The sequence below is a fragment of the Phaethon aethereus genome (genome assembly GCF_964289735.1).
Source record: "Phaethon aethereus genome assembly, chromosome: 1".
NCBI classification, from domain to species: domain Eukaryota; kingdom Metazoa; phylum Chordata; class Aves; order Phaethontiformes; family Phaethontidae; genus Phaethon; species Phaethon aethereus.
This window is the reverse complement of record NC_138575.1, coordinates 85,204,086-85,230,897: the sequence shown is the minus strand read 5'-3', so window position 1 is coordinate 85,230,897 and position 26,812 is coordinate 85,204,086. Positions and strand designations below refer to the sequence as shown.

At 47.6% G+C, this 26,812-nt stretch overlaps 1 protein-coding gene across 1 annotated transcript; it reads right to left on the bottom strand.

Moving 5' to 3' along the window:
• Positions 1 to 16,107: 16,107 nt before the first annotated feature.
• Positions 16,108 to 25,429, bottom strand: MFAP5 (microfibril associated protein 5; the record flags this gene model as incomplete). Its single annotated transcript, XM_082013053.1, is given in 10 exon segments — positions 16,108 to 16,229; positions 16,814 to 16,887; positions 17,315 to 17,402; positions 18,606 to 18,641; positions 19,441 to 19,476; positions 21,147 to 21,182; positions 22,286 to 22,333; positions 25,109 to 25,171; positions 25,310 to 25,408; positions 25,411 to 25,429. Coding segments are annotated over 10 exon segments (621 nt in total).
• Positions 25,430 to 26,812: the final 1,383 nt, after the last annotated feature.

Sequence of the window (26,812 nt, the reverse complement as noted above, 5' to 3'; positions counted from 1 at the left end):
CAACAGCCTCAGGCAGTTCTTGGAGGTCTGTCCTGTAAGCACTGTCCCAGTCCTGCTCTGCTGGGCTTCCAGGTTGCGTCAGGAGTAGAGCACAAACAGATCCCACTGCATTTCATCACCCCCTTCTCTGGCAGTTCACGTTGGGTGTGTGTTTCCCCTACCCACTTTTCTCTTGCACTGTATGTTCTTCATTATCAGTTTTGATTCATTTCTCACACTTAGAGCTGTGCCACTTCCTACCACCTCAGATTCACCCTGTTTCTCTGCCTTTGTACAAACATGTATGAACATGTGTGTATATTCCCTGACACACACGTGTTGGTCCCCTCAAAAAACTGTCAAACAGTGGTTCACCTCAGGCTTCTCCCTCTTAGATGTGTGTTATTGCAGGGATATGGGGAAGAGTGTCCCCTGTAACAGAGGTGCTGGAGAGGAAACATCCCTTCCACGTGTGACGGATCCTCAGGTTGTCCAGAGAGGATAGCCCAGACAATCACACGGGAAATAAGCAGGTATGATAGACCAGAGGGTTGAAAAGTTCTTGCCTGAGGTGTGCCACAACAGCAGAACACAGAGCAGAGGAATTGTGAAAAATTCAATCACTTATTGAAGAACTATATAAGCCAGATGAAAAACAACGACAATTATGTTGATGTTTCATCAAAACCCACATGGAAAAATGCTTTTCAACACATCAAAAAGTTTATGGACAACAGGCTTTCCCTTTTCTCTCTTTTTGTGATGTTTTGGGTAAAACCATTTGCTTTCAAAATGTTTATGATTCTTCTTCTAACTCTCCCTTTTCTCACTTCTTCCCATTTGTCTCTATTCAATGGTTTTTCCTCTGCGGAGCAGCATGTGGATGCAAATAAGGGGGAAGAAATGAACCCAAAACCCAGAAAAATAAAATGATGGTCACTTGGAATATTTTTCAGTGTCAGAACAAAGCAAAGAAAATTTTGAATCACAGAAGCCATTTGTTCAACTAGAAATGTTCATTAAAATCAGTTCCTGTTTTCCCTTCTCTCTGGAGTTCACTGTCCCAGGGTTTTTTTGCTTTTTCTTTTTTTGGTGGAGAGGATTTCAGAATATGACTGGTACAAGAAAAATAATGAATGAATGAGCAGATGTTGCAGGGAGCAACTGAGAAAATTTGCGGTTAGGTACAAAGTTCTAGGTACATGTGCAATTCCTATACCTATAGGATAGCTCAAGGGAAAACAGCAACCACACAGGAGCTGTGATATATCCGGGCACTGAAGAAGTAGACTGAACAGAGACCTTTTCCTCAAGTAAAGATTCACGAAACCAATCCTCAAATCAGAGTGTGTGAGCGGCATGCAATTGTGGAGAGTGATTAGTGATAATTAGCTGGCAGAGTAATTGTAGTGCATGTAGAAGAATCCGATGCTGGAAGGGGCTGTGCTTACAAGCACAAGGGTGCCAGCAGCAGAAACAGAGTAAGACAGAAATCTGGTGGAAGAGAAAGAATAGGTGGATGAGGGAAGAGTGGGCAGGCACCAAGATGCTTAAGCAGAGGATAGCATCTGAATATTCACCTTTCTGTCATCTTTCTTTTTTGTTTCTAGAAAAGAAAAAGAATGAAAAGGAACAGAAAATAGTCACAGGAAAGAGAAATGACAGAAAGGGAAAAGAGCACAGGGTGTCAGAGAGTCAAATAGAAAGGATGACAGAGACACAGAGATGCAAGGTGAAAGAGTAGTGCAGGGCAGGGAGTAGGATCACCGAGTCAGATGGGGAAAGGGAAAGGGATGGTGAGCACCAATGGAGAGCAGGTTAATTCCAAGAGAAAGACCCTTGTTTCTTATATGAGCAAGAAACTGGAGGCACTCATTTTACCTGTCCATGATGGCCAGGTTCTCTCTCAGGTGATGGGATTGCAGGGAGGTTGTCTCGCAGGCTCCGTCTGTACAGCCTTCTGACTTGAAGGCTGCCTCGTGTGTCCCCTCCCCATTCACCCCTATCTACCCCTGCTGGGTTTTGCTGGGGTGTGGTTGAGGGAGGAGTTAGAAAGGTCTCTGGAGCGGCAGGAGCTGAAGAGCAAAGGCTTGAGATGCAAAGGGGCATCAGTTCTGAAAGATGCTTGGTACTCATTGGTCGCCTCCCCCCGCTGCACTCGCCATTGGGCCCTCCCCGCCTGCAGAATTATTCTGAATTAATATCAATAACATAACGAGGCAGGAAGCATTGTCTAGTGGTTAGAGGGGGGCCTGGGAGCTTGTGTACCACTAACGTGAATGTGGGCAAAACCACACTATCCCTCCGGGCCCCAGGGTACGCAGCTGTGCAGTGAAGATGGTGACCCTGCCCTGCCCTGCCCCACCGCAGAGGGAGCTCTGCGCCGCGCCTTGCGGCCGCCCAGCTGGAAGGAGCTCAGGGAACACCAAACTGTAGGCAGGCTTGCCCCTCTCCTCCGTGTCCCCCTGAAATGCCCAGCAGCCGCTTGGCAGCACAGGGCAACATTGAAGCCGAAGAGGAGACGGAGAGGGACGGAGCTCTGGAGAGAGCGCAGGGCGTGGTGGGGAGCGCCCGGCCCCCCTTCGGCACCTGAACATGTCCACGGGTACCTGAGCCGCGCCACCGCGCCAGGAGTGGTGGCGACCCTGCACCGCAAAACTGCAGGCGAAGGGCCAGCGGGGCATGACTCGGGGCCTCATCCTGCCCCTCCAGGTGGCACCGGCGCTGCGATCTGCCGGCAGCAGGGCGGCCGCCGGGACCCTGCACCTGAGCCGCGCCCCGCCGGCGTGCGGCTGTACGCCGTCGCGCCCGGACTCCCGCTCGAGATGCGGACCCTTCGCCCCGCCAGCACCACTCTCTGCCGCCCGGGCTGCGCTCCACCACGGCCCTGCGGCGCCTGCCCGGGCACCCGTCCCCTCGGCAGGGCTAAGGACAGCCAAGGGACGGGGCAGCAGCTTCAGCCGGGCAGGGTGCTGAGGAGGCGCAGTGTGCTGAGGTGCTCTGCTTCTGCCTCAAAGCAGGGCACGGTGAGTGCTACGGCTGAGAAACAGGGCTTTTGTTTACCTCACGCTAGGGTAGTTCTTCGTTTTTTCTCTGCTTCATTTACTTCCCTTATTAATTTTACTGGCTTTCAGCATGGTAGACTGTGTGAAACCAGTATATGCAAAAACACGAAAAGGAGAGATTAGTTGCCAGAATGGAGCGGACGACTCTGACTCTCTAGCCCAGCACTGTGACAGGACCTGTCGTTGAGGGGGGCTGGCATGGCACACTTCAGGAAAAGGAGAAGCACTCCTGGAAGGTCCAGGGCGGGGCTGTTCTACTTTTGGGGGAAATGTCCGGGTAGGGCACACACTCAATGAATCCACATTTTGGCAGCTGCATTGGTCTCAAGAGTTGTGGCAATTAGCCTCTTTGAGGATCTGGCTCCTCGTGTTTGACCAAAGCTAGAAAAGCCTGCAATCCTTGCAAATTCCTGTCCTACTTAACAGGGCCAAAGAGGACACTCCTGCAAATGAAACAGCTGTCCCCTTTCAGCCTTTGCCCTAGCAGCACTTTGTGACAAATCTCCTAGGTCAAACCAAGAGTCGTTTTGTCCCCCTTTTATACTATACCTTTCTTTTAACAATACAAGGAGGATGTTTGTTACACAGGACATTAAAAAAAGAAGAGAAAAAAAAAGGAACACACCCTGGGAAATCTGCTTCTTAGAGATCACAACTGTTTGTTTTTCATCAGATAAATTAAGGTAGCTTCAGCCTTATTACTGTTCTGGCTCCTAATTTCCATAGCCAAAAGCTTGCAGAAAATTTTACATAACATTTGCTGCTCTTAAAAGAGCCAAGAAATATCTTCATGTCCAGCCTGGTCTTCCCCATAAGTTAAATTTATACATAATGATTTTCTCCAAGTTGTAACATGTCAAATATCATAAAACATTTAACTAGGTCCTTTCTCTGGTCCTGCCTCTAAGTGGAATTCATTTTTCTGTGTTTAAAACATCAGATCTTTTCCTTAAATGTTGAGAGCCTCTTTGTTCTCCACAGAGATAAAAATGAAAGAATGAACAAATGCATAGATTAACTATATTTATGTCACTCTTTGGCAGGGCTCTCAAGTCTAAATACTGGTGTAGACTTTCTAATGCCCTTCGTTTAGACAGGTAACTTCCCTCACACTGGAGGTGCCAGTGCACAAAGTCAGTGGCAGCTATTCTCTGCCTCTAGAACTAATCCCCAGAGCAGAAAAGTGTTGGTGTGGATGTGTTTTTAGGGTCTCATAGCGAATCCAGGGCAACATTTTGAGAGGAACCCTCAGCTTCTATGCAGTTCTGCCTAAAGCAGGAGCTGCAGTCTCTTGCCAAGGCGAGATCTTGTTCATTAGCAGACGTCATCTCTGCTCTGGTTAAAAAAAGATAGTTTGGAAAACCATGGAAAGGTTGCTCATCCCTGATCCCTGCTAGTCCAGCTTCCTCCCCGGCTGTAAATTGCCAAATCTTTAACATATGGTGGGACCCCTTTGGCGGGGAGCTAATACATGAGGAGAGGTGCTGACCACTCTGGTTTTCCTTCCTTTCTGCTCAATGCAAACCTATTTGGAGAAGGGACTGGGGGTGTGAGAGAAAAACAATTTTATTGAAGATCACTCCATCTCTGTTTCTGTTCAAAGTCCAGGTCAGTTAAAGGCTAATGGGGAAGGCTAGAAAGGGTTCCTGTGTTCACATGTTTGGAGGGTTATCTAGCAAGAGACACTGCTCCAGCTTATCAGGATCACAGAAGGATGTCCTAGCATCCATTCAGGTTTCTTGTGCTCAGGGAAACAGAGAAATAACAGCAGGCTGAAGAGCAGTGGTCAGGTGTAAGGAGGGAGGAGGAATACCACCATTACTGTTACTAAAGATTCAGAAAGAAAACTAGTAGAAATCGGAGAGCAAAAATGCGGTGAATAATTAAAAGTAATTACCTAGCCCCAAAGCAGAGGAGAGGTTGCTTGTTTAGTCAACAGGAAGTCGTGTGTTCGTGTGTACTGATATAAATACATATTTATTTTTTCCATTCACCCTTTGCTCAGAAATCACATTTTGAAACAAGCGCCAACATCACCAGTTGGTTGGTTCTTACGCTGAACGCAAGAAACGCAGACACCTGCTTCCCCTCGCCTCAAGCGAAAACCTCAAGCAGAAAAACTTTCTCTGCTCAACAAGTGCTGATGCACCGTGGATGCTGACTTGCACAGAGACCTCAAGCCGGGGAGTTGTAGAGTTCCTTGCAGTTAGATACAGGTAAATAAATAAGCTGATGTGCTTATTTATTATAAGCACATATAATGTCATGTGCTTATTTACTATAAGCACATTACATTATATTCTGTGTTCATTCCACACAGGTTCACCGCCCTATTTTGAACGACAGACCCAACACATAGGTTGCTCAGGCACTCTGCCAGGCAGACCACTCCCGTTACTCTAGTCCTGGGGGTAAAAAAAATCTGCACTAGAGGTAGAGGCAGCTTGCGACCGCATGGGGCATGGGGCAAAGGACCTTGTCCCTAGAGTTGCCAACTCATCTTGTGACATAGCTGTGGATACCATGCCTGGGCAGAAGGTTTCAGCAGCGGCATGGCAAGGCACTGAGTTCCGTGGTGTGGAATACGCAGCCCCACGGAGATACGTGACAGCTCTGAGGACGTGCGGTCTGCCTGGGTTGGACATCACCGGGGGGGGTGGGGCAGGCAGCGTGTTGGAAATGCAAACCTAAATCACTGTGGGGTGAGTGTCACTGAGACTGCACCTATATTAGAGGAGAGCAGGGATCCAAGGTCATGAGAAGGAAGTGGGAAGGAGAGAAGGCAGGAGTTCAGGATGTGGGGGGGTGCCACTGGGGGGGTGGGTTTATGAAGCCTGGACCCCTGCGCTGTGCACTGCTGCATGCTGCAGGATTGTAGGTGATGCCACTGATGCGGAATTGAGGGCATCTGGTTGCTGGGTGTGCACTAAGATTATGTTATGATGTATTTTGCATCATTTTATTTATTTGGCTTTCCAGGCTTGCACTGCAAAATCTTTACCTGGTGACTTGACTCATGGTTTATTTTTGTTCCACTGTTGAGCTTGTTTTGGTGCTGGGGGATGAGGCAAATTAGGGTGAAACTATTGAACTGAGTATACATTTTCAACCACAGTTAACCTGTGAGTGCCTCTCATTCCTGCCCCGCTGCTCTCTGCTAGCCCAGCCTGGGGCTCCTCATAGGAACTAATGACTCTTAATGCTGCTTCTGTGACACCACAAATTTTTCTCTCCCTGACTGAATTAATTCCCCCCACGAAGTCTCTAGGTAGCAGCAGTTCCACCCCTTGCTACCAGCAACTGACACCTGCTGGGATCACCAGCAGGAAGGGAGGAAAGGGGCTGGGTTGGGTTGAGGAGTTTAAGACCTAGCAAATGGCGTCCCTACCATGAAGGCAGGTAAGAAATGTGACCAAGGTCCAAGTACTTGCACTAAACGTCCTCAAGTGTCTTCTCTAGCTTGAGGCCATGACATGGTTGGCAGTTTATCTCATTTACACTACGAAAAACACAGAGTTTGTGATCAAAGTAGAATGCGCCTTCCCCATGCTGAGAGCTGAGGGTGGGGAAGTACCCACCAGAGCTGCTTGCACCTCGCTGCTTCCCATAGCAGTGCACGCAGCTCCGGCCTCCAGCATGCCCTGCCCATCTGACTAGGCTTCTGACTCCATGCTGCAAAGACTGACAGGACACCCTCTTTTTGCATGGGGAGCTGCAGGTTGCATTCCAATGTTACTTCGTTCTCCAACAGCTCAGCCTCCTGATCTGGGCACCCCAGACCCTGCTCCCAATCACATCTTCCCCCTCCTTAATGGAAGTCACTGGCTCTGTATCTCTGCAATCATCAGCTAGTCACGGGCAGAAACTCAGTTTTGCACTGCAGTTTTTCACAATGAGACTCACCTTCTAGCTGTGGTTATGGTTTCACAGACCAAAGTTGCCTGTTTGTGCAGTTGCTGCAGCTCATGCTACTCATTGCAAAAAAAGCTTGCACCTGAGGCCTGGGTGCTAAATCCTGATTTTAATTTCCCTGTTGTCTTTGGAGAAGTCCTTTGCTGTCGAGGCTGGGACAGAAGTGCTTGGGAGCTCGCTGAAGAGCAGCATGTTGCATTTTCCTTGGCTTGCAGTCATGTGTTGAGAATTCCCTGCAGTTGTATAAACTTTCCTTTGCTGGAGGTCTTCATGAGCAGTGTTCTTACATCTTACCAAGTTTTCTTACCAACAAAGCAAGCGTTTTCAGAAGATTCAAGATAGCCTTGCTTCTTGTCTTCCTCCCCCTAGAGTTGAGAGCTGCCCCTATGCTCTTACCACTGGCCACATCTAGAAGGTTTGTGGGATGCCACCACTAACCTCTACCCCCTAATGCCAAAGTGTCAGGCAGTAGAATTAGGATCTACCCCTGACACGCTTCCAGGGTGCCCAGTGCTCTTGTCAATGGGGGTGGAATGGGACACCCATCCTGAGGCCAATGAAGAGAGGAAGAAGGGGGTGAAAAGTGATTCTCATTGCATGATAAGGATCTCCTCCTTTGCTGTAATATCTCTGCTGTCTTCCTTCCTTGCTAGGGCACTGCCATGCCTATCTATCTGTGCTGTTAACATCAGTATTTCTTTAACTATGACCACATGGGAGGCTCCCAGGTGTAAGCAGTGAGGTCAAAGTTGTGACACACTTGAGCTAGCTGCCCAAGCAGTGGAGGGTATCCACTTAGAAGGATAGGAAGTCTGAGAATTTCCCACCTAATTTCATAGAGTTTTAAAAATACCCTTTCATGTTCCAGCCAAAAGCATGGGTGAAAAGGGTGGCAGGTCATAGAAAGCAGAGGAAAGAAAGAAGAGGAAGAATATGAAGGGGAAACAGAGACCCTGGGAAACTACTGATGATGAATTATTATTATCAGAAACTTTAATTCACTTAAAGTTGAAAAAGGGAAGTGATCGTGCCCCTGTACTCGGCACTGGTGAGGCCGCACCTTGAATCCTGTGTTCAGTTTTGGGCCCCTCACTACAAGAAGGATGCTGAGGTGCTCGAGCATGTCCAGAGAAGGGCAACGAAGCTGGTGAGGGGTCTGGAGCACAAGTCTTATAAGGAGCGGCTGAGGGAACTGGGGTTGTTCAGTCTGGACAAGAGGAGGCCGAGGGGAGACCTTATTGCTCTCTACAACTACCTGAAAGGGGGTTGTGGTGAGGTGGGTGCTGGTCTCTTCTCCCAAGTAACTAGCAATAGGACGAGAGGAAATGGCCTCAAGTTGCACCAGGAGAGGTTTAGATTGGATATTAGGAAAAATTTCTTTGCCGAGAGGGTGGTCAAGCATTGGAACAGACTGCCCAGGGAGGTGGTGGAGTCGCCATCTCTGGAAGTGTTCAAAAAACATGTGGATGTGGCGCTTCAGGACATCGTTTAGGGGACACAGTGGCACTGGATTAATGGTTGGACTTGATGATCTTGAAGGTCCTTTCCAACCTAGTGATTCTGTGATTCTGTGACTGGTGTCCATTGGTTTTAGACAATTCTTGCAGTATTGCTTCTGCTTCTCACTCAGATGTGGCCCCAAAACAACTGTATCTCACTAAAATACACAGCTCTTGCATTCACGTACACAACCATTTCATTCCCCTTTGCCCAGTCCGTACTCAACAAGGGCACACCATGTCCACGCATCACTTGTACCATTTCTGCGCAAGTACAGGTAGGGTAAGGCACAGGCACATTTACTGTAAGGTGGCTAGCTTAGTCCCATCCTAATTTGGAAAAATGGTGACAAGACCAAAAAAAGCTCACAGATTGGAGAGGCAAAAATCTACCCTGCAGCAGTGCCCCTGCAGACTCTCGGGGAACAGAAATGGCAAAGGGGCTTGCAGAGACTATGAAGAGTTCAGATGCCTTTCCTAAAGTAAACCAAAGGGAAACTACAAAGAAAGCAGCTGATGGACAACAGAGCCAAGAGGAATGGTGTAATTATGGTGCTGGACTCAAGCAGAGCTGATGAGACAATTACTTGTGATCACAGTGTAGACAGTCTCAGGAATGACTACATTCACACTGCACCAGGCAGAAAGGAAACTCTTTTGAACCCTTCTTCCACAGAAAGACCAGGCTGGAGGCTAAGTCTAGGTTGTGGAAAAAAAAATGTTTTATTTCTTAATCCATAAAAATGGCTAATGCAGCTTGCTCCAGCTGACCTGTGCCATTTGGGTACCAAACAAGAGACATAGTGAGGTGTAAGCATTTTCTAGTGGGTGTGTTTTCTAACACCATCTGACTTCGGTGCTACAAGGGAACAATCGGAGCAGTAAGTCCCACAGGAACGCCTTCATCATGGAAAGGCTTTGTAGGTACAAGGCACCCAATACAAGAGGCAGCATGCTGACATGCACATCAGTGTGAAACCAAAACCTTCATCAAGACATCATGTTGGTAGGCTGTGCCAGTTGTCATGGTTGAAGCAATGGTGGCTGCTGCATGTGCCACTGCTGCTCCAGCCTCTAAGGCATTGGCTAAGGAGCCAGAGAAGGTGGCAGGAGGATCCAAATCCTGCCAGCCCCCAGTCTCCCAGGGGGCTGATTATGAGGGTGATGACTGTCTCCAAGAAGCGCAAAAGAACTTTCTCTCACCACTCTGAAAGGGAACTGAAGTCTATGCAGTACAGAAGAACAACAGCTGCACCAGGCTGGGGCTCAGGAGCCTGGAGAAGGGCAGCACAAGAGGACTTGGTGCTTCTACCTCCTTTATATGCAACAACAAGCCAAGAGGAAGGTGCCAAGAAGGCAGCGAAGGCCAAGAACTACCTGACCCTTGGCACTGCCAAGAAGCCCAGAATAGCTGTGGCTATGAAGTAAATCCCAAGGAAAGCCAAGAAACTGGCAGCCACCATGGCCAAGAAGGCAATCAAGAGCTTAGAGAATATGAAAGCTGACAGACCGAAAAAGGCAAAGATCCAGCTAAGGGCAAAACAGTAAAACCCAAGGCAGAGAAATCGACAAGTGGTCTCAGGCTAAAAAGGTAGTGCACAAGAGGGTAGATGCTATATAAGCACAGACAAAGAGTTCCGCTTTAGGGACACAGAGTGTAAATCCTTTAATTGAACCATTGTTTTTTATCATGTTTTACATTTACATTTCTTAACAGTATCCCCAAAGGAAGATAATTAATTGTAATAATTAAAATTCAAAGAATCATAGAATCTTTGGTTTGGAAGGGACCTTTAAGGTAATCTAGTCAACCCTCCTGCAATGAGCAGGGACAACTTCAACTAGATTAGTGTGGCCAGCAGGCTGAGGGAGGTGATTCTGCCCCTCTACTCCACTCTGCTGAGACCCCACCTTGAGTCCTGCATCTAGCTCTGGAGCCCTCAGCACAGGAAAGACATGGACCTGTTGGAGCAGGTCCAGAGAAGGGCCACAAAAATGATCAAAGGGATCATGGAACACCTCTCCTGTGAGGACAGGCTGAGAGTTGAGGTTGTTCAGCCTGGAGAAGAGAAGGCTCTGGGGACACCTTATTGCAGCCTTCCAGTACTTAAAGGGTGCTTATGAGAAAGCTGGGGACAGACTTTTTAGCAGGACCTATTGTGAGAGGACAAGGGGTAATGGTTTTAAACTAAAAGAGAGAAGATTTTGACTAGATACAAAGAAGGCATTTTTCACAGTGAGGGTGGTGAACCACTGGCACAGGTTGCCCAGAGAGGTGGTTGATGCCCCATCCCTGTAAACATTCCAGGTCAAGTTGGATGGGGCTCTGAGCAACCTGATCTAGTTGAGGATGTCCCTGCTCACTGCAAAGATTCTATGATGCTATGATTCTATTTAGACACATTGAATTACATATATTTATTTATTACATTGTTTCATTAATGTCTAATTTGTGACAAGCTGTATTTGTATGCTAATTACACCATAGTAAAATGCCCAAAACAGAATTCTGAAAGATAATTTATTCATTAAATGAACCTTTGCTCTTCTGATGACTTTCACCAATTCATATTTTTTGTATACTTCAACAAAGTAGCAACAAACTCATGCAGCTTGTATTTTAACTGATAGAATTTATATTATTGAAAACATTTTTCTTTGAAAAAAACATTTACATCAATAGCAAAAGTAGACAATCAAATTAATTAATGATATTTCACACACTTTTTTTTTTTAATGGACTAAAATCCAGCTCTCTCTTTTGTGGGAATTTATTCCAACTTGCACCATTAAAATGGCTAACGATGGCAAGGAAAAGAGAGTAACGAAGCAATATGCTAAAGATCAGAGAGCAGGAGGTGAAAAGGAGATCCAGAAATGGAATTCAGATCTCCTGTCAGACTATGTGGTGCCAGGACTAAACGTTACAGGATCATGCACCTTTAAAATATTATTCTTTTAAAGAAAAAAAACCAGCTTAAAATATAATTTTAAACTAAAATCCATTTTGGTTTCAACCCAGCTATTCTTTATGTAATAGAGACGCTCTTTTTGGATGGGTTGCAAGCACCACTTCCCTCTGCAGAGCACAAGCCCACACTCCAGCCAGCAGGACGCTCTTGAGGGATCCCTCCAAGCTGAGAGACCTGACAGCAACGCATTTTGTTCACGCTGCAGGTTCTTGTGGACAAGATCCAGGCAACATGGAGATTCCAGGTGACATGGCAGCTGCTTCCACCAGCTTCCCTGTGATTTCCTGCAGCACTCCCTTTCTTCCCCGCCTTGCTTCTGCAACCAGGGGCTGCCACCTCCAGGCATGCGGTTTCTGTTCCCACAGTGCACAAGTTGACCTGAGCTGCCATCCTCCCCTCCCTGCTCTGACTGGCATGTCCCTCCCTTCAACAGATCCCAACTGAGGGAGCCACAGCGTGTGAGAACTGGAGGGCAAGAGAAAAGGTGAGCTGGCATGGGCTAAGCTCTGCCCCCAGCCCCACTTGGCAATGCCGTGTGTCACCTCATCGAGCACCCTTCCTGCCAGCCCACTTCAGCCCCACTGTCCTCCTCACTGCGTTTCTTACTCTGAGATGAACATATGAACAGAGAAGAAAGAGAAAAGATGAGAAAAACAGAGGCAGAGAACAAAGATGAGAAGGAGAGATGAGAAGATGGAACAACTCTTGCTTTCCAGGTGCAGCAAGAAAGCCCTCAGAGTGGCCAGTTTCCCGTGGGGAGCTCCAGCTCCCTACACCCAGCAAAGTGAGGTACCTCTTCAAACTGGGGACCAGGCACCAGAGCACTGGCCTTGAAATAGCAGCCTTCAAACTGGCAACATTGATCAGTACTCAGGAACCTCAACAGGAAAGCGGGCAAGAACAACGTTGTGTGGGAAGTGACTGCAGGCCATCTAACTCCTGCTCCAGGTCAGAAGAGTTTATGAAAATCAGCCACAGACTCTAGATCATGCTTCTAAAATGGGACTCTGGCAGCTGCCTTTGTGGCTAGTCCAACTCCATAAGAAGCTAGAGCTAGCTGGAGCTATATTTAAAACCATTTCCCAGGATTACAAGAGAAGGTAACATAAACAAGGTGCTGAGAACAGGCAACATCCAGAGGCCAGTGATGCAGCACCGTAACAATTCAGGTTGGAATGGCAGGGGGGATAAATCTGTGTATGGGACACGTGCTAATGAAGATGGGGAAGCCTGTCTGCAGACCCCAAGAATAAACTGAGTTACAAAAAGTCGGTGGCATACATTGTGCTCTGCTCACACAGCTGGTGGAACACACTAACAGAAGGACACTGCAAAGACCAAGAGCTCATGAGTCAGAGCAGGCCTGTGTAGATGGGAGCAACATCTACAGTCACTCGGGCTGAGGCTGTTTTCATTATAACAGTCTGAGATAGGGACACCGCAGCGTTAGCCAGGAAGGAGCATTGATTCTAGGGGATAGTGTTGTGCAACAGCCTGCATTGTGTGGCTCAGTCCTGAAGAACTACGGGACACTGTTAGAGACAGTTTAATGGGTAATTTGGGCCACAGCCACTTTTGTTCTAGAAATACCATCTAAATGCTGACTTGACTGCTTGCACATGAATACACTGCCTAGAGTCCCTGTGCTCTGAGTGCTCAATCTTTTCAACCAAAATATGATGTACAGTTAGTGCCTGATGAATCAATGCAAAAGTCAGAAATTCAATGAAAGAAAGATTTTCCTAATCCTTTTGACCTAGATGTGTAATTTTTAATGTAGTCTTTCAGCCTTCCCATTACTTCCCATTGCTCATAAACAGCTCTAGCAAACAAATTCTTCTTTGCATATGAGATATCACAGCTCTTCTCTTACTTCAGCCATCTTACCATTTTACTTGACGATGGTAGTTCTCCACCAGCAGGTCATGGCACATGCGCAGTGAAAGGATGTGTTCTCAGCACAGATCTCATGGGCTGGGAGGAGTTATCCCTGTACTCAGCAGCTATCAACTGTCAGGAAAATCTAGCACAACTATCCATGGAAAAAAATTGCTGAAGATAATTTTCTCTATCTCTAGAAAATATAATGACCTCTCAGGAACACCTGTGATTCACGAGTAAAGGGAGGGTGGCAGCTGAGGACTGGGCTAGCAGGGAGTAAAGAGGTCCAAATGGCAGATTTGGGCCGGAGTAGTCTGCCCACAAATCTGGAGGAAACACAGCTAGAGACAAATAAACCCCAACACATGAGAGTTGCCAAGAATAACAGGAAATAGATTTTCTTTTAATATTTTTGTGTGCATTATATGGACTCTAGCATTAGAACAGTGTGCTCCTGGAGAGGAGCACCTCTTTCCTGTCCCTGCTGAAAGCAAGCAACAGAAAGGTTTCTAACCATTCCTCAAACTGTATGAATGTTAAATTTCTATATACTGTACAGTAGCTATATTATACAGTTATGTATCTATATCTATATCAGCTTACATTCAACTCTAAATACAGAGTGGAGACTTGGTCTAGTCCAATTTCCAAGAGCTCACTCTAACATCTCATCTCCATCCTACCTTCCTCCACACAGGCAAATTCCACAGGCGTCCCACCATAGAAGTCCATGACTGCCAGTGGCTTGAATGTCTTTGAGATCAAGCTCTCAGTGCCCCCCTCTCTACAGAAACATGCATACCCTCAGTACAGAGAAATTCCTCCTCCATCCATAGTCTCATGAGCCTCAAGTACTCAAGAGGAGCATCATCCTCTGTGTAGGGCTGCTATGCCCCTATGTACAGGATGAAATTCCAGTCACGAGATAGCTTGGGAATCTTTCTGTTGTATACTGGATTAATACAGGGAGATTTAGCCCATCTATGGACAATTTTTACCTTATATAGAACCAATCTGTGTCTGCACAGGGGTGTCTTCCCCTACACAGAGGATGTAACCAGCTTCTTGCTGCATACAGGAGAAATCCGAGTCCCAGGGAGACTCTGATATTTTTGCTCTTTTTTTCGGAGGCATCTGCCTCTGTGCAGCAAACTGTCCCCTATATTGTGTGACTCTGGCTCTGTGCAGCAGACCAGTGCTCCTGCAAGGCTGAATGGTACTCAGTTCAGCAGCAGAGTATATTCTGTGAAGGGTGTGAATGCCTACTCTAGCAAACTGGCTTTCCGTTAGTTGGCAACAACACTTAGAGATCCTAGAGACAGGGTCTTGCTGAGCTGCTGCTGCAGTGAGCTAAGTGGCTCAGCTCAGAAGCCCCACACAATCATGACACTGAGTCACATAAGTGATTAATACACTTCAGACAGCTCTTCCCCACTTACCCTACCCAGTCTCATAGTGAAAACTGCCCATATACCTGGGAATGTTTTCCATATATCTAGAAAACAAAGTTCTCAAGCAGACCACAGACATCCAGTGCTACCAGAGTGAATTCTTTTCCCCAGGTTGGCCTGCCTCTATGCTTACAGCTGCAGATAAGTTTCCCTCCCCACCAGCACCTGGCTCTGTGCAAGTCAGCACAGGCAGAGAACCTGCAGGAAAACCAAGGGATCCCAGACAATGATTCTTCTCCCACATCCCATTCCAATTCGTGACTCCTTTCGGCTTTGTGCAGGAGCTCCCAGGTCAGCAGGAAGGAACTCAAGTGGAGATATTGAAAGCAGGCTCAGCAACTGGAAGGTGTGGAGGTAGCCAGACCAAGACAAGTCACCAGGAGAAGCTAATTCATTGCAAGTTCCCAGTATTGCGAGGGCACACAGGTTCTTCATGGGCTGTCTTGGGCTTAGGAGCAGAGACAGGCATACTTACTGTTCCCTGGAACTTGCCTGGAATGGGCATCAAGAGATTTCTTCATCTCTTGGGAGGGGATGGGACAGAACGGGGGAGAGCAGAGGGAGAGGAAGAGGCAGCACTTTGTTCCAATGTAATCTTCTTGAGAAAAATATAATGCCATACTAAATCCAGAATTCTTCCTTTCAGTAGCAGTTGTGCGTGAGGGAGGCAATAGGCTTGAGACAAAGAACTTCCCAGAGGTAGTTATAAATGATCTGCTGCCATCCAGGGACAATGAGGTTTGCCTTGGGTTGAGGACAGCTGATCTCCCAGTTCTATCACTTCTCTGAGGCCAGCAGACACAGGACGAGGCTGTGCTATCACACAGCAAACTCAATGGCTCAGGAGGACCGGAGAGGCTCAGGCTGACTAACCATAACCAAACTCATACTGATGCCATGCAAGAAACTTAGGCCAGGAGTCTTAGGACATAAAGGTTTGCGCTCCTCCACATGACACGCAGCTTAGGGCAGCTTGGAGCTTTGAGAGGACTACATCCTGTGCCCATGCATGTCTCTCTGCAGGGGCAAAGCAAGAGAAGAGGCAGCACATTTATAAGGACCTCTGGGAAATGAGCAGTTCATGGCCTGCCAGACAGAGTTTGAGAGAAGAGAGGGGAGCATCCCACATCCTCAGCAACAGATTTAGAAGATGACAACAGCCACCATGACACAATAGCAGAGAGGTGACTCTGTGTCCTGCAGCACCTGAAGAAGAGGATGTGGGGGAAGGTAGAGAAGTGAGGAAATGCTGAGGAGATCACAAGCGAGAAGGACTTGTCTTGGATTGTAGGTAGTGGATGATGTTTTATCTTCTCTCCCTTCCTTTTCCTCTCCTACTGTTGGTAGCTCACAGAGCATCAGGCCTTCTGCGCTGCTGCTCCAGGAGCTGTCTGCAAGGGAGATGCAGGGGTTGCCCAGATCGGCGGAGACGTCGAGAAGGAAGGCCAGCCAGCTGGCGACAGATCTCATCTGAAGACATAGCAGAAACACACACATGTTGACAGATAATCAAAGCCTCCTTTAAATTCTTCACCATCACAACAGATACAGGTACATCCTTCACTGCATCTACAGGAACTGTTGGAACCGCTGAATCCCCATATACATGAGGAAAGTGAACAAATACTTAGGTTTTTAGTCATTTCCTTCTGGCTTTATTCATGCACAATACATAAAATCACTTGTATTATACTGCAACAAAGACTGCATAACAAATCTAGACTGGATTCTGTTTCTATTCATGAATAGAAATACTGAGAGTTACTCTTTAACCTAAAAGCAATGCAACTTTGAGTAAGGGTGTCTCTGGGGCTAGTAGAGCATGATCAAGATCAAGGAAGGCAGAGCTCTCATACTTCTCGGTAGTATGATATCTACTTCCAGTGTTTTTCATGGCATGCGAACTGGATGCAAGGCTGCATTGCATTAGAGCTTCCCCAAACCAAGTCCAGGAAAACTACTACATATGGATTGGGGTTGGGTAGTTAGTTAGCTCGGAGACTCTATCAGATGGCTGCAGCTATTCTCCCAGGCTAGCTTGTGCTGTCACTCACCTTGCATGACCTCATTCTCCTTGCAGACAATGCGAGAGCACACCTCCTTGTTTATTATGTACATGCGACGCACACTGAGGGATCACCAGGAACACGCCAAGGAAAGTAGTGAAAGGCATGGGGACCCAAAGAAATAAAAAATGGATACAGGCAATAAACATATATATTCACTGACGAGGAGGCAAATCCTATATTTTTAGGATTAGTTAGTCTAGAATAAGGCTGTTATCAATAGGAAAGTAACCTTTGTCAAGACTTCGTGAAGTGGCCAAATACCTTAAATATGGATTACAATATAGGGCACATTACAGCTCCTTAGTGCTGCAGAGATAATAGTTATTGTGCTGTTTTGATTTATCACCCTAAAAGGACACTCTGAGGATAGGATTCATCATACCAACTGGTGGGAACGTCTACTCTTCAAAGGAAACAATTGCTGAACTGGACATGCCATTTCTGGAGAGTTTTTAGGGCTTTTCTTTAGGACTGCTGGTTTCTTACCTTGTAACACAGAGGTAGCTGATACATTGCTTTACTGGCTTGTGAACGGAGTACAGGCGTGTGCAAGGGAACTTTTCTTCACGACAATCTGGGAACACACACACACAGAGGTGTAATCCAGCATCATTGGCAGGTGCACTCATTCTGGCACACATTGAACTTCACCACTAGGTACTGTCCTCCAGGCTTCTAGCAAAGGCCCCTAGCCTCTATTTTCCACTCTCTTGTGAAAGCTGGGGATGGTTTAGAGAAGAGGAAAATAAGGCAGACATTTCTGATCCCCTCGCCTTGTAAGACAAAAGTAAGGGAAAGTTGAGCGAAGTGCAAAACAAGCCCACTGGGAATCCTCAATACAGAAGGCAGATGGTGTTAAGGGGACGGACACAAATAAACAAAATGTGAATCGTAGTTGCATGTTTAAGATACATGTTTCTAATAGATCTGCAATCTCACACTTCAGGACACAAATCTGGTTCTTTTCTTTTCCAGACAATCAACCCCATAGCTAACGATGATTCCTCAGCACAGGAAAGACATGGACCTGTTGGAGAGGGCCACCAAAATGATCAGAGGGATGGAACACCTCTCCTATGAAGAAAGGCTGAGAGAGTTGGGGTTGTTCAGCCTGGAGAAAAGAAGGCTCCGGGGAGACCTTGGAGCTTTCCAGTACTTAAAGGGGGCTTATAAGAAAGATGGGGACAGACTTTTTAGCAGGGCCTGTTGCAATAGGACAAGGCGCAATGGTTTCAAACTAAAAGACGGAGGATTTCAACTAGATACAAGGAAGAAATTTTTCACAATGAGGGTGGTGAACCACTGGCACAGGTTGCCCAGAGAGGTGGTAGATGCCCCATCCCTGGAAACATTCAAGATCAGGTTGGATGGGGCTCTGAGCAACCTGATCTAGTTGAGGATGTCCCTGCTCATTGCAGGGGGGTTGGACTAGATGACCTTAAAAGGTCCCTTGCAACCCAAAGATTCTATGATACTATGATGGGTTTTCTTGCATTTTCTTCTGAAATGCCAGGTCTTGGCTACGGAAAATGAAAGAGTATTGACCCAGCGTGTCTGGTCTGGTGATCTGCCAGTTCCTTCCCTCCTGCGCATGCCACCCAGGGGAAGACTTCAGCTTCCACTACTGTCATTCTCCAGTATTTCTAACTCAAGGAACAGGGTGAAGGGAATTTTCCAGGAGACAAAGCTCAGTGCTTGGCTAGCACCTGCCTGAAGAGGTAACAGAGTGGGTGAAAGTGGGTCTGGGAGAGGGTGCAGGCAGCAAACTTAAACATACCTGATGAAGCTGTTGTAGTTTCACTGTCAGACTGAACTGGAAGACAGAGTGTAGAAAAGTTACTGTGATTTACCATGATTCATTCCTAGACATCAGCTTACTCAAAACAAATAACTGGAAAGCTCTTTCAAGAGCCCTCCATTGTAACTTCTGATGTGGAAAAAGATTTCACTGTTAGTGACCTGAAACTGTAAGACAAATTACAAATCCAGTATGAATCCACCCAGCCAACAATGCTAAAAATCTGTCCAAGCTTTATCATAAAGCATTACCATTACTGTTCAAAATTACACTGTAAGGGCATTTGACTTATGATTCAAAAGCTCGGGTAAATGTATTTAGTTGCTGTAATTGCCGTCCATCCACACAAAGAAGCAAAGGAGCCTGTGACTGCCTCTTCCTAAGGAACAGTGACTCCTTTAAGAAACAGCATCCCCAGACCACTGGTTCTTCAATGTCCATGACAAGTGGTCAAAAGGAGGTTGGCTTGTTATTCCCTCTGACAAAGCAACCCACCTGTACCACAGTAAATCAGTACATTTTATTATTTACCCAGTGACAAACTGGAAAGGAACTCGGAGGACTGACTGCCAGGCACAAGTTTTCATCAACAGTTACAGAGGACCAAAACTTCTCCTGTTGTCATGCCATAGTGTCAACCAGACAACCACACACCAGGCACAGACAAAACACACAGGCAGAGAAGGAGTCTTTTGGACATCAGGGCTATGGTTAGGGCAGTCAGGGAAGGCGGGATTCTGGGTGTGCATGGGACTGGGCAAGGAGAGGGAAGGGGAGTCCACAACATTCATCTGTGAAGTGATAATAAACTCACCAGGACTAAGAAGCACAGGTGGTGTAACAGGTGCATCTGGAAAAAAAGAAGACGTTCTGAAAGATCTTAATTTGAACTTTCAGCATCTTTCCCCCTCCCACAGTTCTGCCGATGGCTCACCACTCCTGACCAGTAGCCATCCCACATCTGATTCATAGACAATGCTGATCGTGATGTTGTTATCTGACTTGTCAGGGTAACTGCAGGCTTTCCCCGCGAATATGCTGGGTGTTCTAGAGCTGAGGGGATGCTGTAGAGCAGAGATGGGTCCCATGGCACATCTTTTGTGAAGAGTTTCTTCTTGATCCCTCAACAGTAGCATTTTGAAGCCAAAGTCTGCTGTAAAGGCTTCACATTTAGTCTTTTCAGGTTTAGATGTAGGTTCACCACCATCAGTGTGGTCTGGACACCAAGTCTTATCTACCCTCCTACAGACTGTCAGGCCTCACACACTTAACATGAGATTGACACAGGTTGCTTTCACCTCCAACCCTACCAGGAAGATCATCCACCTTGCATATACAATATAGTGCTTCCATTTTTCTCCTCCAGTGTTGTCCCATGACAGTTGATCAGCTTGACCCACAATACTCTAGCCAGCTGATGAGCAGAGTCACAGGGGCAGAGGAGACACCACGGAACTGCTGTCCTGGAGAACGGGACACCACTCTCAGATAACTTTCCTACACTCAGAGCACACTTCCCAGCAACAGCCAAGCGCTGCTGCCTCTCCTTTGTCTTTTGAACCGTATCATCGACCAGATGTGTTCTCCCTCTCCCTGCCCTGCCTGGTCCCCCCCACCTCCAAGGGATGTGTTTGAGAGACTGCCCCAGAAGTGAGAGAAACTATTGCCAAGGCCAGTGGTGTCAGAGTCAAAACAGGACTCATATGGAAAAAGTGGGGAGGCTCCTTCTTGAGCCTCTGGCCCTCTCCTGCATTCCCCCTTGTGAGTCCGGCAGGATTAGCCTGTCTTGTAAATGCATACACTCCCATCAGCTCTGTGTCCTTCCCCTGGGGCTATCTCCACAGCAAGGCTTGGCTCTCTAAGGAGGTACATTGCATGCTACCAGTGCTCATCTTCAAGCGACCTCATCTAGCCCATCTTTCGCATACATTTTGCTGCCCCCCTGTGACACAGATGCAGGCACGGCAGGGAAGACAGTACTCAAAGAACAGTATTTCCACCTCCCCATTCCACCACTGCTCAGAGTTTGCTTTATTACTGTCTTTCGGCTTTTTGCTACCTCTGTCTCCTGAGCACTCAAGCATGGCCACGAGCTGTCAGCAGACACACACACAGCCTGTGTCCCAGTGCTGCACTGGTAACTGGTGAACCTGACCAATTTCTCTCCCTTGTCATTTAGCCTCTTTATTCCTGCAACCGCCTCTGGAAGCCCAGGCTGTGTGACCTTCAGATCTCATGGCTTCCTGCAGTGCAAAATAGCTTCAGAGAGCCCTGGCAGACCAGGTGAGATATATTGGCATTTCCTTGGAGAACAGGCCATTAAGCCACCCCAAATTCATCTCCCTGAATAGAGCACAGAAAGGACTCCCAGATAGCCATAAACACTGGAAGAGCACTGCTAAATGTCAAAAGCAGGGAAGAGGAGTTTCTGAGCATAATGGACAATTTCTGGGGCTACTGTAAGCAGGAATAAAGAGGAAAGGGGAAAAGAAGCCTGAAGTGGAGACTGAAGGAGCTTACCAGAGGTGCTGATAAGAGAGTCGGTGCTAACTTCACCTGGAAAAGAGAGAATGTCCTTGAGAGAGCTTGTCTTTGCTTTGTGGTCCCTTACATAGCTAGCCATAGCGAGCTTGAATTACCTCGGCCGCCATGGTAGGCTCCTGAGACAGTGGGATCCAATCCAGTAAATACATAAACACAATAACCCCATCCCACCCCTATCCATCCCCCTTTTCAGTGACTGGCCTAGGACTGGATTTCTTAGTTGCATTAACTCTACTGAACTCTGGATTCGTATTCTGACTGCTCAGGTATGGCCACTGTGGGCATCTCGATGGGAAGGAAAGACGTCTGAAACAAAAGCGCTGATGGCTCCCGCAGCAGTAGGACCCACTGCAGAGAAGGAGGGAGGCAACTCCAGAACCTATCCTTGACCGCAGAAGGTAATCAGTTTCTTTGAAAGGCAACTGATGGCAAAGCTGGGGTAGGTATGATGGCGGGATAAAGTGCGAAGAAAAGGGAAGCTTTTGGACTGGCTTCTGAATAGTTTTCTGGGAAGCCCCAGGTGTTGCATATGACAGGATCATAGCTGGGAAATGTCTGACGGCTTAGTCAGGCGTTTCAGTTTGAAGAAAAGGCAGGCCCTTGTGGTTCCTCTGGGTGCTAAAGCATGAAGCAAACATATGTTCATTTTATCTTATCATGTCACAGAAATGGAAAAAGGTCCAGAGGGATAAAGCGATTCACCCCCAACATCACAGTTAGTATGAAGTCAATATCCTTTCTCAGTGGCCTCGTTGCTACAGCACCATGCCATTTTGCCCTTTTTCTTGGCATTTTCCTGAGCAGCAGTAGAGTTCCCCTAGCATCTCACGGCTGAAGAGTTACTAGCTCTCATGGATCTCCCACAACGCTTGACTATGAACGTAACTTCATGTGCTTCAGCTAAGTGTTCAGGACCTCAACACTAATGGATTATTTGTAAAGAACACACAACATTGAGCAGGTTGTCTTGGAGGGCTTGTTTAATCTTCACTGAAAGGCAAGCTCACAGTGTCAGAGGCAAGGAAACAGCATTTGCAATTAAACAGGCTGTAAGTATATAGGACAACCGAGTCACATGCACAGTCTTTAGCACATAAAATACGTATAATACTTACCAGTTGCACTTTCCAGTTCTTGCCCATTGACCACCCATGGAAACCAGTCTGCAAGAGAAGAAGAGAGTGGAGTGAAGAAAGGACAGAGTGAGGGATTTCTATGGCCTGCAGGCTTTGTAAGATTTTTTTTTTGAGTTGCTTATCTGTCCAGGAGACACCACTGCCCTCTGCTGAAGGGAGAAATGTTCTCCTTTCTGCCTCAGCCTCCACTGAAAGCTGGGTTTGTTCCTTAAATACTTGTGGATGACAACGGGTCCTGATCCTATCCCTGCTGCTACCACCACAGTCAACGGCTAGGCACAGAGACACGATAGTATATACCTCCAGGTCTGCTACTGAACTTTGCATTTCTGAAACCCCATTTGCTGCATTTTGAAAACAAATTGCATGATGCCTCCCTGCTCTGGAGGTTGGCCAAAATCCCTATCTCCATTTTATAAAAGAGGAAACTGAGTCATGGAAATTATTTGCTTTGGGTCACAGACTGAGTCATTGGCACAGTAAGAAACAGATTGCAGGTCTCGTAGCTCCTTAGGCAAATAATTATCTGGTCCATCATCCTGCCTGGGTATGAAGCACAGAGCAGAAGATCTTTCCCCTCTCAGCCCCTGGGCACACTGGAGAGGGCAAACGGTAAAGGCTTGGCTGTGCATGCTGTGTGGAAGGGGAGAAGTTGAAACTGAGCTAGACTGTTCATTTGTCCAAATATAAAGAGTGAGAAAGCTGCTTCCTACAGCAGCCAGGAACGGGAAAATATTTCCTGCTAGCCACACAGGAGGGAAATGCCTGCATAACTGGGGTGGGACGAAGGAAGGAGTTGGCAGGAAAAAAACAGTGATCTGGGGCACTGCAGGGATGTGTACAGGACCAGCCGAAAAAACAGTACACCCTGCTGCGTCTTACGAACTCAGCCTTTAGCTTTCTGTTCTTAATGGGAGCACTGCATGGGTAAAAACTATCAGATCTAGAGCTTTAGTCTTAGTTCTTCCTCATTCCAAGAGCAGTTACTTGCAGGCTGCAGAGGGACTCTTGGGACGCCTATATAATCCTGCTCTGCAGCATTACAGAAGTCACTGGACCCTGCTGTTTCCTTCCCGACTCAGCTGCCAGCAAGGGCTCAGCTGCTGGCGACTGTCCCAGGGAGAGCCAGACATGTATAGTAACTTAAGTGCACAATGTAGCGCAGACCAAAACTTTCCCTGTTCTGGCTATCTCTTAATGGTAACAAGTAGAGGAGGAAAATGATATTGAACACTTTCTCATTTGTTTCTGATACAAAAGGAAGGACACAAATTCTGAAACCATTGCAGAGGACAGTGGGTCAGATTTGAAACAGTAGTCATACGGAAAAAGGAGGGAGGCTCCCCCCTTTTTTCCTAACATTGGAAAGTCAGCTCTTACTAGCTTTTTTTTTCCCCCTCCCTAGCAGATAACTAGAAAACTGGTCCAACTCTACAAGAACAGGACAGAAGTGTAGTGAAACCTCTGTATATGAGGAGACAAAAGAGGTGACTTTCTTATCAGATTTTCAATCACCTCAATTCATATTTGCTATGGTACCCAATTCATATGCTTTATAAATGATTGGACTTTGTTGTCCAAGTTGCAATAAACTCTTCCTTAAGGTCTGAGAAAACTGCAACCCTAATTCACCAAATCTACAGCTCACCCAAAACCAAAAGAGACAATGAGAGACCATCTGGTGATTCCTGTTATTTTGCAAGTTAAAACAAAAAAAACCCAAACTAAAACCAAAACCAGAAATGCTAAAACAAAATACACAAAAGTAAGAAATATTCCTTTCAGGCCTCCTTCATGCATCATAAAAAACACAGTCTTTTTTTTCTGCCTCTTTGTAGGCCATCGACAGGCTCATCTCTTGGATGCCTCTCCACCCTGCGTCACAGTCACAAACATGACAGCCTCTACTGTGCACGTTTACAGGAAAAAGTGCCATTGGAAGCAGAATCAGGCTTCAGCATGAGGGGAGGACTGAGAAGACTAGATTGAAATAACCTGATTTGAATGTGATCGGTGCAGTCATCTGTCTCCTACATATAGTCTTTCCTGAGCGAAGCTTTCTCCATTCACTGGTATTAATCTTCTTTTGCTGTCTGTCCTGAGTCTTCCAACGGTAATGTCTGATGCTGCCCTCTTGTTTTGTTTTTTGTTTAACAAATTTGATCCCACCTGATTTTTTACCAAAGTAACTCCAAGCAAAGAAAGACATGGAGCAACAAAACAGAACAACAACAACAAAAGCAGAGAGTAGTTTGAACTACAGAGGTTAGGTTTCTCAAAACAGCTATACAAAAAGCTACAAAAGCTCCTGGCAGCCGAGTGGCCTGGAATGGGGCCATTCCAGCAGGAACCGCTAGTGACAGCAAATGTTTCACAACTATGACAGAGTAAGTTTTGTGGAGCACTGGGAAATGCTCTGCAGATCATGCGAACACAGGTGGTCAGCCATGTGAGGTACAGCACAGTCCACAGTAAGCACAAAGCGCAGCTAACCCTCTTTCTCAACTTGACCTGGCTGTTCTGCTTACCCAAACAACCCTGCACCGGAGGCTGCAGACCTCTGCCTCTTGTGACTCCCAGTACTTACTGGAGAGCTGACACATACGGGAACCAGACCCCAGTTACTAAATTTTTCCTTACAACCCTATATCCACCTTGCCTTCCCTATTTAGTCCTTCCCCCTTCACTGTCCATCTACATGTCTCTCTCTCTTTCTCCTTAGGTCATTGCACATTAGCCTGCATAGGAAACTCCACGGGGCCAGGGTGGAGGAGAAATCCTCCCCCTGCTGTAAGGACTCACCAGCTGGGGACAAGGCGAGTGCTAAGAGACACAACAGTGTACAGGCTCCAGAGGTCTTCATCCCTGTGGAGTGGAAGAGAGAGAAGTCAGAGGAAGCCTAAGGCAAGAACGGGGGTACCCTCCCCTACAGCACAGAAACTCTTTGCTTGCTGCCTCCATGTCCCTCTCAAGAACATTTGGTCCTCCCAGCTTCCCTCTCACCTGTCTCCCTTCTAATCCAGCCAGTTTTCCAGGTGTTTCTGAAACATTCTGCACTGAACGTATAACTCCATCTGCTTTCATTCTCTTTCCACCTCCTCTTGTCTCCATCTCCTTTCTCATCCAGGTGGCTAAGCTCCGCTCCGCACATGCCCCCAGCATGCAAAGGAAAGCTTCCCCTTGTTATCTCCCTCCACCCTCTTCTACTTTTAAATTATCTTGAGGAGCACTGAGAGAATAGATAGGGTCCCCATCACTTACTGCAGCCCTCGGACTCTGCTCCCTGCAGCAGCAGACGCTCTGTCTTTCCCCTTCAGCGGTCGCCCTCACTTTGGCTATTGGGTAAATCACATGCAGCCACACCCAGAACACGTTCTACTTTTGGTTGTCTTCAAAATACGATTTTGGGAAAAAAAAAAAAAGGAAAGAAAGAAAGAAAAAGGAGAAGCCAGCGAGATGGTGGGATGTGGTGTCATCATGCATCTGGAATGAGGGGGGGAGCGAGGAGCCGCAGCCCACACCCTCATTCCAGAGTTTATTATGCTCCGAAGGGAGCCCGCTCCTCCCATTCCCCCAGGATGGCCCAGCACCAGGGATGGATTCTTGTGTCTGTGTTGCACATTCGTGTCCCTTTCCGTTTCGCCCTGCTACGCAGTCCCGCTCCTCCTCCTTACGCCGCTTGATCCAGCCGCGTCTCCCCACTCAGCTGCCTCCTTCCACCCCAGCCCTCGGCTCCTCTTTTATTACTGTCCTCCCGCTCGTCTCTGGCACACGGACACCGCAGAGCCCGCATCCCTCTTCGCCTAAACGACGTGCTCGGCTTGCCACGCTGCTGGGACGCGCTCCCGGCCCCCCGGCAGCCTCCCGGGCAGTCACGCTCGGACACACGGCCCGCCCGGCCAGCGATGCTCCTCCAGCCGCCACCACCGCGCGGCCTCCCCGCGCCGGGCGCGGCGCTGGGGCCGGGCGGGGCTGCAGGCGGCCCGGCCTGCTGCAGGAGCCGAGCGCGGGCAGATGGCGGGCTGGCAGGCAGCCAATCGGCTGGCAGCAACAGTGATGACATCATCCCGCTGCCCCGCGCCGGGGCGGGAGGGGGCCGGCGCCTCCCGGCGGGATGGGGAGAGGGATGGAGATAGGGATGGGGAGGGGGAGGGGGATGGGGAATGAAGATAGGGATGGAAATGGGGATGGGCATGGGCATGGGGATAAGGATGGAGATGGGGATGAGGATGGTGATGGGGATGAGGATGGTGATGGGGATGAAGATGGGGACGGAGATGGGGATGGAGACAGGGATGGGGATGGAGATGGGGATGGTGATAGGGATAGGGATGGGCATGGGCATGGACATGGGGATAGGGATGGGGATGGGGATGAGGATGGTGATGGGGATGAAGATGGGGACGGAGATGGGGATGGAGACAGGGATGGGGATGGAGATGGGGATGGTGATAGGTATAGGGATGGGCATGGGCATGGACATGGGGATAGGGATGGGGATGGAGG